The sequence below is a fragment of the Dicentrarchus labrax genome, unplaced genomic scaffold (assembly GCF_905237075.1).
Source record: "Dicentrarchus labrax unplaced genomic scaffold, dlabrax2021, whole genome shotgun sequence".
NCBI classification, from domain to species: domain Eukaryota; kingdom Metazoa; phylum Chordata; class Actinopteri; family Moronidae; genus Dicentrarchus; species Dicentrarchus labrax.
The window spans coordinates 30,554,458-30,569,072 of NW_026136720.1; the positions used below are offsets into that span (position 1 = coordinate 30,554,458).

At 40.1% G+C, this 14,615-nt stretch overlaps 1 protein-coding gene across 1 annotated transcript in view; it reads right to left on the reverse strand.

Annotated features, from left to right (window-relative positions):
• The window catches only part of syt9b (synaptotagmin IXb), a 48,286-nt gene extending 35,423 nt beyond the window's left edge, over positions 1-12,863 (reverse strand). Inside the window, exon 1 of the mRNA XM_051382081.1 lies at positions 12,166-12,863. Within this exon, the coding sequence (XP_051238041.1) occupies positions 12,166-12,313 (148 nt within the window). The 5' untranslated portion in view covers positions 12,314-12,863. The remainder of the gene's footprint in view (positions 1-12,165) is intronic.
• Between the last annotated feature and the right edge of the window lie 1,752 nt (positions 12,864-14,615).

Sequence of the window (14,615 nt, forward strand, 5' to 3'; positions counted from 1 at the left end):
CAACATTTATGCAGTGCTGTATATTGTATAATTAGAAATGGACAAAGTCTCTGTGATGTCACCCATAGGTTTGTGAAGAGCTGCTCTGCCCGTCGCCATTTTGGCAGTCCTGACTCCGCCGGCTCCCAGCTAATCTAAAAATGGGTAAGAGAATGAAGCCTGAAAACAGCCACCTGTGACGGCACCCACTTGTCACTCAAAGCAGCCATGGCCTTAATTATGCAAAACTTTAAGCCTTGATATAATTTAAACAGGTAAGTTATATAAACATTCATGCTATAGAGACCAAAACAAGGCTTTTTTTTTGGTACCAGGCTGTAAACATGTTTATTACTGCTGTAAAGTTGAGCATTTTAATATGGGACCTTATGAAGCAAAACTCAAGTGGCCATTCAAGGAACTGCAGCTTTTGTTACTTCCGTGTTGGCTTCATTTGCCAGCCACAGAGGTTGCTGCTTGGCCAGTGCCTCTCATGTGTTGGAAGTACATATGGATTATCAACTGGGAAGCAGGTTTCAAGACAGGGCGTAGCCAGTGCGGTTGACCAGCGGAGGACAGTGCTAAAAACCATAATCAACAAGCATCATGTTTGAAGTTTGAAAAAAAGTTCTGTTCTGGATAAGGGATGCTGGGAGTCAGTCACAGTTGGCTTTGCTGAGAGAAAGTCAGTCTATATGGTGGCGACATACTAAATGCTTTGCGACGTTCATGCTTTTTGTATTAACTACTATTTTATTTTTCATATCTAATAGTTGTTGAGAACATTTTACACAAATTTCAGGACATTTTCACACTCCAGTTGAGAGCAAATTTGAACAACAACATACTTTGGGTAAAAGCAGCCACAGCAACCACACAGTCAGGGACACTGAAGTCAAGCATGAAAACTGTAGGGAGATGAAGATGGAGTGAGACATTGCGTGAGAGACGTGGCCTATGACTAGTTAATCTTACAGTAATTTATAATAATGCAGGGCAGTGAGGACACAGCCATTTCATACAAGAGACGAGAGCACCGGACCTGCTCACTGCTAGCTGAGAGAGAGTTACATCAGGCTCACGATCAAAGAAAGTTTTTTTCCTTGTGTCTCCACTTCTGTCAATATTCACACGCTACCTCTCTCTCACTCGTCCATATGAGCTCTCTATTTCCATTTTTCTGTCTCTCTCCGGGGAAACAGTTAGGTGACATTTAAAAATGATTAAATTAATAATCACCCAAACCTCCAAATTTTAGAGCAAACTCTAGTTACCAGATCTATTTTACTGTATAATCAGGAGTTATAACCAAACCACATATCCACAGTGTGAATATAATTACAGTTCACTTACACACTCTGATTGGACTGAACTCTCTGGGTCTGTGTGACAAAACGATCAGTGCCCTGACGTCAATGTGTTGACGAGCGATGGGAAAGCTGCGACCTGCTGCGAGTCACATCACTTTGCAGGAATTATTATAAATAGACTAATACATGTTCATAATTAACAGATCAGAAACAAAGTAACCCTCTTTCTCTTACAAATACCAGTGTGCTACAACTGAATACAGCCCAGTAAAAAGGGGGAAAAACATAGGATTTCTATAAATGATGGCCTACATCAAATCTATTATTGTGAGATCCTAGTACAGGGCTGATTGCAACGTGTGTGTTGCCACTAAAACTATGGCTTATTGTTTTATATGTTTTGTGCTGGTGGCTTCTGTGTTGGCCTGTTGTCAGATTTGTTGTTTTCTTTGAGAAAGCATTTCTAAGCTAGCATAAAACTTTTAACGAAGAAATAACATTATTTTTGGGTCAAGTCTGCACGAGCACAGGTCAGGTTCAGGACTTAGTTTTAGGCCTGTGTAGAACTCGAGTCCTCATCCTCAATGCCTTTTCTCTGGTAATGTTAAAAGTTAAAACATACACCTTGCAAACACGATCAGTAAAGCTGAATCTAATCTCTGTCTTGTTTGTCCAAGTATGTAAACATGTCTAAGAATTTGCAATGCGAGAAAAGAAACCTTGAAGGTGTAGAAATAACAGCTAAGGGAAGCAGGCTAAGCGAATAGTCAATTCTGCAAAGATCATAGGTTCTGAGCTGGACTGCAGGAAGTTCAGGTGTGAGAACAACATTGTAGACAAGCAATTTTCATAAATGCTATCAACAAATTGTTTTTAATTTACAATAGAACACATGATAAAAGCAATACATTTAAGATTTTGAAGCCGCTTGGCCGGCAACAGAGAGAATGTCTCACAACCAGGAAGCACATCAGTGGAAGAGATCAGAGTCTGATTTTCATTGTCCAACAATGCGAATGGATTTTACTGATAGAAGCCTTGGCAGAGGCGTTCTCCTGCCTCTGAAGTGAATCAAGCTTAAAACCCCAAAGTGAACAGACACACAGATGGCTGCTTTTATTGATTTGGACTAAATCTCCCTTTGATGAGGCGTTGTGTAAATCAACAACCCGCTCTAGGTTGGCTGCTGCTTGGTATGCTGCAGAAAGGGCTTATTTGTATTGAACTTCAGAATAGGTAGCAAGTGAAGCAGAAAGACAGCCAGCAGCGCCAACTTTGAAACTTAAACTTCCCCGCCAGGTCTGCATGATTAATTTAGCATGTGGGTTGTTGTGACACGCACTCACTCTCACACATGCAGACACACTAGGAGCTAGGAGAGTTTAAAAGCAGGAATAAGGATTTATTCATTAACCTTTGGAGTGTTTAACCATCTGTGTTGTGCATGTGTGCAATCTTTATTCTGTATTCAAAGTGTCTACAGGTTTGGAACAGTTTAAAGGTCCAATGCAACTCTCAGCACCCAAATGAAAAGTAGAATATATTAACTCTAGTCTCTATTATAAACCTATTACAAACATTTAAGACCTTAAATGTTGCGTGTTACAGACATGAGGATTATGAGTCAATAACCAAAAGTCAACAAGCACACATGCACACACACCATTGTCCCTAGGCATGTTTTAAGTTGTGATGTGTTCCCACTGATAGGTAGGGAATACATGTCAGCTCACTGACTGCTGAATATTTTGTGTCCTGTGATTTCATATTCCCTGCTCTCTCCCTTCCTACCTCTCTCTGTCATAACTCTGTCTCATTCATTTTGTACTCTCCATCAAGAGTGAGAATGCTTTTCCCTGGAACACAAGCCCGGTTCTGCAAATAGCTGTTTGAGGAATGTTTGGTGAATGCAATCAAAGGCAAAGGACATGTGAAACACCCACAAATCCTTACAACTATACCAAAAATTTCTAAACTATTTCTAAAATGCTGCATGTCCATCTCAACAAAGCCATTTAGTCTGAAATTTAGTTTTAATTTCTCAATTTCTCAATCAATTTCATATCATAAACGTTCAACAGTATGACTGACTGAAAGCAAATCCCTAGAATTTTTTCACTTGTTTAAAAAAAAACACAAGATCTGAAGAACCAACATTGAACCAGTTGAAAGACAAGGGAAGAGTTACACATTTGGCCCTCTGCAAGCAAGATGGGGTTAAAAAATGTGACCAGAAGTTGAACTGAATGCAGTCACTAAAAATCAATTCAAAACGAGTGCTGGCCAGTGGAGGAAACAGGCATAATACAATTCCAAAGATGTGTCTCCAGTCTTCGTCCATAACCTGGCAACAGTTGTACTCCACTGTTACACGTGGAACGCAATGACGGATTACATCCGACAGACAGTGATTGGAGAAGCGTGGATGTGATTCAAAGGTATCAACTGTGTGTACATTTTTCTGTCAGCTTTCTCAGTGGCTCATCAAGACACACAAGACAACTTCAATTATAAACGGGGGAAAAAACAAGCAGCAATCTACACAACAATGATCATCCTACTGGACTCCAAGCTGGCAGATGCCACACTACTGCTCATACTCCAACTGGCTTCAGAGTATAAACAGTGAGAGAATTCAAAAACTTAAAAATATGTCATCAGAATAATTCCTCGGCTGTAATGGAAGATGAGGGGATTAGGGATGTCACGATACCAGAAATGTGGTAGTTGATTCCAATACCAGTGAAATTTCACCATTCTCGATACCTAATTTGATATTGTCCCAATACAATACTTTTCAACAATAATAGATTTGATTAAATTAGATCAACTCTGAGAGTTGCATTGGACCTTTAAACTGTTCCAAACCTGTAGACACTTTGAACACAGAATAAAGATTACACGCATTCACGAGACAGATGGGTAAACATTCCAAAGGTTAATGAATAAATCCTTATCCTTCTCCTATCTATAGATAACAGTGGTGAATAGCTCTGCATTGCATTAAGAAAAAAACTGAGGTAAGTTCCTTTGATTTTTTTTATACTTTACTAAATAGAAGATTCCTAAAAAAAAGAGTTTGGATCTAAAATGTGTATCTGTTCAACCAAATTATCCGTATTGGTATCTGTACTCGTGAGCAGGGCTTAAACCGGACATGGGTTGTGCTTAAACCTGAAATGGGCAGTGCTAAATCAAACGTGTTTATTTAAGCCTGAAATTGATATGGGTTGATAAAAGTTGCTATATTTATTTGATAACTATTTTAAACTAAGTTTTTTTTAAATAAAAGTTGGTATATTACAGATATTGGCACATTATACTTGTTTGGTACTCATACGAAAAATAGCACATTATCTTCTGGATATTCATTTCAGCCAAGTACTCACACAATCCTACCAGCTACCCAGCTACATTAGGGAAAACTAGTGACAAGGAAATGGAAACAAAAACAATGACATATGTAAATGAGATTAACACAGCCATACAGCTTTATTTACCGAAAAACATCCTTTTTAATTAACATATTTCTTTGATTGTCTTGAAAACATTAACTGATGGTTTTCTGCTACCATAGTGGGACACAAACATCACATGCTACTAATTGGTTCGAGCAAAAAAAATTAAATAACCCTCCGCCAAGCAGAAATGGGCTAGCACCATATCAGGCTAAATGAGTGAATTAAAACAAAATGGCAATTCAGTCTGACAATCAGTTTAACCAATGGTGTAAAAAGTTCACCCTATCCATGCAGAGAAAGTTGATAATGGAAAAGTCTGCAAAACCCAGCTTTGGAATGAAAGTCAGTATTTTAGAAATCTCTTATTGTCACAATATCTGCGAATGACAACTACTGTATGGTTAATGTGAAGGAATGATTGTGGTTGACATTGGTAAAGTTGGTTTACAAAAACCCTAATTAATAGCAGCATTAATGTAACATTAATGTCACATGAGTCATAAACTGTGTTCTACAGCATGAACTTGCCACTCGCCCATCCACCACCCAGATCTCCACACCGTCCCTTTATGCCTTCCTACACGTAGGCCACACTACCTGCACTGACACTCAACGTTCACGAATCATGGGCTGTTGATTTATCCAGTATGAATTCCTATGGATACTGGGAGGTATAAACACTCTGCACGTCCCTTTGTTTCTTATTATCAACTCTATAGGTCATAATAAAAATCATGAGCTCTATAATTACTGACTTCAGGCAGTTAGGGAGATACAAGTTTGGCCTATTTTATAGCTGGTTTTATTTTTGTTATTTCAATGCAGTATCATCTCTGTGGTTGCAAGCATTAGTGGTGATGAGTGGATACAGAGGCCCCTGTGCCTCTGAGGAAGGTTCATTATAGGCCCATCACACCCTATGTTTAGTCCCTGAGCAGGGCAGTCACTGATCAGAGACATGCAACATACACGCAATGATGTAACTTTATGGCTGTTTACTATCCAGCACACCCACACATATAATATCCTGCAATTAAATTACTGTACTGATGTAAACATCACAGTTGAATGGGTGATTCAATGGGACAACAGCTCTCATTATTTTTCCTTCCTACACATAAGTGTTGTATTTCCATTTATGACTACGACTGACAAAATCACTCTAAAAGATATAGGTGTCCTGTGTGATGTAAAATGTACACTTTTAGTGCTTTTTAAGCTTTTAATTTTTTTGCCACACTAACTGCTTGGCTCTAGGAATGACAATTATAGGTCGGTCAATCTATCACTGTGATCCAAATTAAAATATCTCAACAACTACTGAATAGATTGACATCAATTTCAGTAAAAAATAATCAGACGCCCTTTTTTATAACTTTAGTGATCCCCTAAAGGTCCAGTGTGTAACATTTTGGAGGATCTATATTCTATCTGTATTAATAGGTCCATTAGTGTATAATCACCTGAAAATGAGAATCATTGGGTTTTGTTTACCTTAGAATGAGCAGTTTTTATCTACAGAGGGAGCGGAACCTCTTCCATGGAGTCCACCATGTTGAACCGCCATGTTTCTACAGTAACCCTGAACAGACCAACCAAATGCTGGCTCTTGATAGGGCCTACCACATTTTTAATGCTTTTGCAAGTTTCACAGTGATCGTAGTTTCTCTTACACATGTGGAAGGCTGAGTGGTATTCAAACGGTTGCAATCTGCAGCTTCACCACTAGATGTCACTGAATGCTACAAACTGGTCCTTTAAGTGTTCATCTAGCAGTATCATCAGGTCAAAATTTTAATTGTTCAATAATTAATTACCAATATGACATTCCACTTAGCCTCAGCTGTGCTTTAGGTTCAGTGCAAATTAGTGAATGTTAGCATGCTAACACATTAAACTAATATGGTGAACATTAGCTCAAAGCTCCAGAGCAGCTAGCATGGCTGTAGACTCTTAGTCATGTTGTAGGTTCACTTTTGGCCTTATAAGGAAACCCCACTGGACCATTTAAAAGTAGCCTAGATGGCAGTCAAACTAAAAACATGGTCACTTTGTCCAGTTGAATCTTGTCACTTATATCATTTAAAAAGTCAAAATAACACATAAATCATAGGAAAACTCAACTGTATTGACATCACATTCCTGGGAAGTATACCGTTTAATATTACAAGGTAATATAGTTATTAAGAGCAGAGCACAGAAAGCCTATGATCATGACCAATTTATTGTTTTCTGAGGAGTCTAATGCGTGCTGCTGTCAGAGAGCAGGCCTCAGGCTACAGACATCTCATTAAACTGCAGTCCTTCCTCTGGGGAGCCCAGCACTGAGTACAGTTCAATAAGCTGCAACAGCCAAGTCAGCAGTGAGTCAATAAGAGACAATAGCTGAGGTGAAAGGGCATGGGAGTGTGGTTCTAAAGGGAGGCATAGGGATAATGTCCTGGAAACAACTTGTACAATGCCATGTGGGAAAAAAAGGAGGATAGCTCTGCATGGATAAACCTGGAGGAATGTATTTATATGTAGGGGATTCAAGAGAATGATGTGGAGAGGTGGATTTCAAATTAAGAGAAGTGAAGGGAAGACGAGAGCCATTAACTTTATTGAGCTCATTTAAGAATAACACCAGAGGCTCAAAGATATCTAAACCAAATATCCAATGTTATGTTGCCTGGCAACAATACCTGGAAAATGCAATCAAGAGTGTAATGAAACCCAACCTATTTCCCCCAACATTTAATCAATCCCTCGTCTTGGAGACCAAGAAATTGTTTTCTGCATTTCACTATCCAATGCATCATTGTTGACTTCTGCTTCTGCTTTTGAGTGCAAGAACATGAAAATCATGTTCCATTCAGAGGTAAACTCTGTTGTCATAATAAGTCCCTGTATGCTGTCAGCTACCAGTCTAAGAATGAGGGGATTAGACAGACAGGTGGAAATTTCATAAAACTTTGTGACCAGGATCCCGTTGCACCAGCTGTGCTCTAAGTTCGAACTCAGCCTAGTCACTGTATATTGTGTAACATTTATGCATTATTAAATGAGTTCTTATATAGATATTAATTGGTGATAATTATTTACACCCAGCAAAGAGAGCTGTTGTGCAGCTAACTAAGCTAACTAACAAAACTAATGTCAGCCTGCTTATATATGACCTGGTAAAGGTAATGTAATATATGGCTGACATATTTAACATGACACAACATGTTGTTTAATAGTGATGTAACACTAAAGATTTTAAATTATGCATCACAAAAAAATACTTCAAACTACGAAACTTTATGCCAGAAATGTTTTGGTAAATAATCGATAAGGTTGGTTAGTCTAGCATGATCGGATATTTCCCTGTCACTCTAAATGCTACTGACTATGAAACACTTACTTCTCCATGTATGCATATATACATTTAAAAAGTCATACCTATATTTACAAAGTAGAAGTTAAGTTTAATAAACATCACTTGAATCCCTAAATTGTTATTTTTGGAGGTTGTGTTAAGCCTCAGAAGCTTCATGGTTACATGGTTGATTGTTTTTGCGAATGTTTTAACCAGTAAAGACTTGGTAATGTTTAAAATGGGTCCTGTATCAGCTGCTCAGATCAATCAAAGTTGTAATGGTGCAACTTGTATATGTGAACAATTAGTTAGTAGTTACTAAGAACTTAAGAAGGACTTTACATGCAAATGTAGTGATGGGTTTACAGATAGTCGGTGCAACCCAACCCCGGCAAAAGTATCCGAATTAGCCAAAATCTGACCTTCGTGTTCTTTGGAAAAATGAATGAATGTGAAATACATATACGCTAACTGAAGCTGCACTGTGCATGGAAGCCCTGAGATGACCAGATAGTCAAGCCAGCACTTCAGTGTAGTAAAACTGTTTTGTATGAAAGCAGTGAGGGAGCATAGCTGGAAAACACCCAGAGAAACACTGGGGCAAACGGGGAAGCTTTACAATACATTACAATAATTTTGCATACCACTAGCATGAACCAAGAAAGGTTCATCACCTAGTTTTCACTGACTACTATCGGCATGTGGCCCAATCTGTGTGAAAACATATTCGACAGATATGTGCATTGTGTTTGTCTCACAGGTAGGAAGGTGAAGTTTGGGTGAATCACACAAATGAGGACAAGGAATAGGCTTTGCGATTGCGTCACCGATCTAGCACCTACAGCTGGGTGCCATCGTGGAGGTCCACTGAGGAAAAGGCTGCACATTCAAAAACAGAGGTACAAGAGGAGTACATTTTTCACAAAGGTACTATAATAAGCACATAATGGGACCTGCATAGCATGTAGGTGATTTGATTCAAAGTTACAAAGATAGTTTAGGGTAGAAATAAAAGCTCTTCAATTTAGTTTCAGATTTCAAGAAAGTTCAGTCTGTTGCTGGTTTGAACTGTTTTTTTGAAATGAGCTACTGAAGGAGGACTGATTAAGTACACTCAGTTCAACACAAATATTTAGTGTTAAAGATTTGTTTATTCATGTACTGAATGTGCAAAAAAAGAAAACACTTCACCACCGTCACAGACCTCTTCCAATATCCCCATCACGTACATTAAGCAGTGTTGGTGGTGGGAAGCTGCTAAGGGATCAGGTCCTTGTCCTTGTCATACTCTAGCAAAAGTCCATGACAGGTGAAAAATACAATACTTAGTGTAGTCTAGTCTTTGTCGTGTTACCAGTGATCAGCCAGGTGATCTTGATTGAGCCTAGCCTGAAAACGATTGCTTATTGCACCTCATTCATAATAAAGGTTCTTAGTGAGGAAGCACCACCCAGTCACTTTTGTGATTACACACACATACAGTTAGTGTTTGGCATTTAGATTCAAGGTTCAGCTTTATTGTCATTACAGTACAAGACTGCACAATGAAATGCAGCCACCTCCATGCTAACCTGACTGCGCCAGATGGTTTGATACACTCAACTGAAACTAGAAAAGGGCAGGCACTTTCAAGAAATACTCAGCATCCATCACTGTCTGTCACAGCTGAACTTAAACCAATCATGGGTGCATGTGTTTTAATGGGAATCCATGGGTGCATGTGTTGTAATATACTCATATACACATTGTTAAATATGTATGATGTTTATTGCCTTTCTGTACATTTTGTGGAAGCGTACTGAGCCATAGCGACGTGCTGCTTGTTAATATTTAAGGATGTGGATTCTCTGGAATTGTTACATAATGTTAATATCATAATTGCTTATTTGTGCATTTGCTAAAGAATCATGATGAAGTTATCAGTGAGGAGACACCACCTTGTGGCTCTCATGATTGTGTCTTTCTGTTTCTTACGGGTGTCACACAGACGCCCCAACCACTAGCAACTACTTCCTAGAGCAGCTTTAAGGACATGATCCCTCACTGGCTTCCCTCCTGCGGACAGTGGCAATTTCACCGAACTGAAATCATGTTAAAACTTGCCTTTCCATTCAGTGGAAAATGTGATCTGTACAAAGTTTTTAAGGCAGATTTTTCAGAAACCTATTTCTTCTGTATCCAATAATTAAAATAAGAATGGCAGCAAATATTCATTGGTAATGGTGTAACACCCGCTGCATCTTGGGAAGATGCTGCTGTACATTTAATGCTGGATGGACTGGTGCTTGTGTGTACCTGAAATGATCAAGAACTATTTTGTCCATTTGCAGTGGATCACAAAGTACACATCCTGGTCTTGTGTGGTCCCATTATGTGTCTGTTATGGTGCAAGTAGAAACATTGACTCCTCTTGTGTTTGTGCGTCTCGGTGCACCTCCCAAAACTTTGAGTGTCGGAGAGCAGCCACGCTCCGGTCTCTCCCCTCTTGAGTCTGTTTGTTGTGGATCAAACTGGTGTGTGTGTGTGTGTGTGTGTGTGTGTGTGTGTGTGTGTGTGTGTGTGCATTTAGAGCAGTCTAATACAAGAGGAAGTGGGTCACAGATCCTCAGGGGACCTCTATGGTAGCTTGAACTTCCTCTTCATCATACATGTTTAATGATGGATTGTAACATGTTTTTAAGGCAGCGGCCCAGCCACAAACAACATACAGTACATGTAAACACACACAAACACACACACACACACACACACACACACACACACACACACACACACACACACACACAGAGGAGGAGAGAAATTAATTCACAATCATGCTTACTGCATCGTATGTATACTGCAGATGTGCATGGGAAATATAATCTTATAGCCTACAAGCTCTGATATACAGTACGCCACACATGCACTCATACTGTACTAGACATTTCATCATAGTACAGTAGAGATGACCGGTTTTGTGGAATATTCCCTGAAGAAAATAAATCAAATGTTCGGTGCTATCCCAGTAACGCTCTATCTATAATATCTATACGGCCTAAAACTGTAATGTCATTTTTTATAGTATGGATGGAGCCTTTTTAAAGTTTAAAAAGTGTACCAGAATGTTTTTCAGACCGGTTTCTTTCCAGCAAACTGCTCCAGACTGATCAGAGTATTGTTTTGAATGCCAGTATTGCAGAAATTCCAGCCAACTACTCCAGACTGGGAGTCTAAAATAACTGGATTAGATCACTGGTCTTCTTTGTTTTGCTAGACCCACGTCTGCAAAGTGCTAGGAGCTATGGGGAATATCGGGTGGGGCTCTCTCTCTCTCTCTCCCTCTCTCTCTCTCTCTCTCTCTCTCTCCTGCCCGCCAGAGTAAAAGAGAAACCCAACCAACACTCGAGCCTGTTGGCGGAGGAGGATGGATGCTGTGGTGGACTTGCAAACAAACAAACAAACAAACAAACAAACAAACACACAGACATACTGTACAGGTGGGAAATGCTTTGTAGATGCTGCTGGTGCTAATGGATGCAAGCAACAAGTTCACAGATCACACTCTTCTCGCCTTCAGTGAACTGGGAACATAGTGGTGGCTCACAGTGTGGTATGGCACTTGTTATTTGCAGAACAGCAGGGTTTTCTCCTTCTCAGGCTGACCACTGAGGGAGGAAAAAACCCATCTTTTAATACATGCACACACACCCTCAATGTAAGGATCCCTTAAATGTATAAATTATTGTGTCAAAGCAAGAGGTTGGATTGCATGTAAGACAGAATAAAGAGTGTAGGTAACATTTAGTGATTGAATTTGGTCTATTAAATTCCACATTTCTTTTTATCTTGGATCCCATGTTGGAAAGTTTAATAGAAGCTGCATATGAAAGGAAACATGTCTGTTAGAGATTAAAGTATCCCTAATGCTCTTCTAAAAATAGAAATTAATTTTTGATCAGCCCTGGAGCTCACGATGTACTCAAACTCTCAATTTGACCATAAAATCGCACATTTCATTTTTTTTTTTAAGGCAGCTGTAGATTCATCAGCCCCATAATAAAACTCCAGTCTACTTTAAACTCAAAAAGAAGCTGACCTGAGTCCGTGTAACGCGGTCTGGCCAAGTCCCTGAAGTAGTAAATGAAATCCAGGCAGTTGTCGTCCTGCACCTCTCCCTTGGAGCACAGGTCGGAGAGCAGTTCCAGCGCCTTTCGACAAATCTCATCCTCTCTTTCTGCAGGCATTGCCCTCCAGCATCCTTCTGACTGGTCGGCCACTCCGGCTGATCCTCCACCAGCTCTGTCACACACACACACGCTCACACACACAGCCTCTACCGGCGCAAAGACGCACGAGAAGCACCACGGCTACACCCCTGGATAGGTCCGGTGCGCTCGACGCATCCGCGAAATCCCGTGAAATCCGAATTTGCTGGAGTTTAGGTGAATTCTGAGTGAGAGCTGAAGGCTTTAGGTGAGTGAGGAGAAGTTTCCACCGGTTTGAAAAATCCTCCTTTGCATGGTTTTGTTGTTCAGCGATAAAATAACGGCTCCAACCCAGCGCGCAGCTCACGCTCTTCTCCACCTCTTCTTTTTTCTTCTTCTATTCTTTCCTTCTTTCTCTCCTTCTTTGTTCCTCCTCTATCTCCTGTCGGCTGCTCCGCGGTGCTGCTGAATCACTACTGAGCCTCCAGGCTTCAGCAGCGCCAGTCAAGGTCCTTGAATGAATGCTCGCCTTTCACTGCGCTCAGTTATTTCTCAGTGCGCTGGGATGCAGCGAGACACAGAGGAAGCTCTGCCTCCATCAGCCCCCCACCTCCACCTCCACCACCATCACCATCATCATCGCCCTGCCATTCAAGAAGCAACCTTCCCACCTCACAGAGAAGTCTTGTGTGGAAAAGCCATTAGAGACTTATGTGCGCCTCTCTCTGCAAATGTCATGAAATCCCTCTGTTCCTCCTTTTTTCTTTTGCCTAATGAGGAAAGTCAGATCTGATTCCTCTCAGCAGGTAAACACATGAGTAATGAAGTAATAGCCCCATGTGCTCATGGGTAGCAGATGTTTAAACAGGGTATGGGGCCCAAACACCTGGACCCACATGCACGAGCCTGACCTTTACTGATGGAAGTAATGAAGGGCAAGAACGACAGATAAATGTCACAATAAAGCCCTGGCGGAGGAGCTAATAAAGGCCTCCCTATCTCAGTCTCTCTGTCTCTTTCTGTGAAGTATTAGGAGAGGACCTTTTAAGTGTATCAACAAATACCTCCAAGCAACAAAAATAACTTGACTGTGAAGCTTTTGCTATATTGGTTTTCAGTGTTTCAGCTGCACGTGTATGAGGCTGCTGGCCAAACTGATGTCAAATAACAGTGACAGGGACCCACTGGATAACCAATGGAAAGCCGGCAGCCTCCGGAGAAGTGAGGAGTGTTATATTTTAGCACTTTATTATCCTGTAAAAACTTCTAAAGCTGCACCAGTCTATATTTACATATAAACAATTGATCAAATTATGGGTGTTATATGAAATAGGTTGACAAACCCACAGAGAATTATTAACCACTGCAGTTCTCCTCAGCTCTACACAGCTGTATAGATTCTTTCATCTCATGAAACTTAAAACATTATGTAACTTTGATACCTTAAAATAACCACTTCAGAATAGTTTTGCTTGTAATAGGGTTCCTCTGTCATTCTGTCTGGAAATAAAAGGCTGCAGACAGACGGCAAGACAGATAGCTGGCTTGCTGTGTCTTGTGTTGCACTTGATGTTTGGCTATGTCAGCAAGTTGTCATCTCACTAGTTTTTGGTATTGCACTCCGAAAGTGGGGGTGCCAGAAAAATAAAAAATTTGCCAAATCTTACATAGTGTTGTTTTAACCACTTTTATTCACTCTCATAGCTCTCATTTGCAGAAGCAATAGGCAGAGTTAATGAATAGCTAACATAGTGGAACATGTAGCAGCTCACAGGGTAGAGCACTCGCCATGTGTCAAGGCTGACTTCCTACCGCTGCGGCACAGGTTCGAGTCCAGTTTTGCTGCATACAATCCCCTTTCCTATCTCTATCCACTTTCCTTCAATAAAGTAACATGCTGAAAAATGCCGAGCTAGTTTTCTCAAGAGTTGGTAGAGAGTGAAACTGAACTTTTTTTTTAATGAAGCTTTTATTGCAGAGTGCATAAACACAGAAACAGAGAACAAAGGTAGACACATTAAGTGAGAAGATAATATAACATCAAGACATTACCCAACAATATCCTGAAACAAACCAGAAAAAAACAACCAAACAGAACAGAGCTTAAAGTTCTGAAAGATAATATTGAACTATTTATCAAATGGCCAGAAAATACAGGCTTTTCTCACTGCAGAAACTAAGGTTTTTGTTACACTGACTGTATACATTTGATGAATTAGTTTTGGTTTCACGTTGCAATTCTGAGAACGCACTAAAGAACTATACATGATGCACCCTCATCCTGTCATCATCCCTTACGTGAGCTGTGTCTCCCTATACTTTCAAACCTTGACTGGTTTGT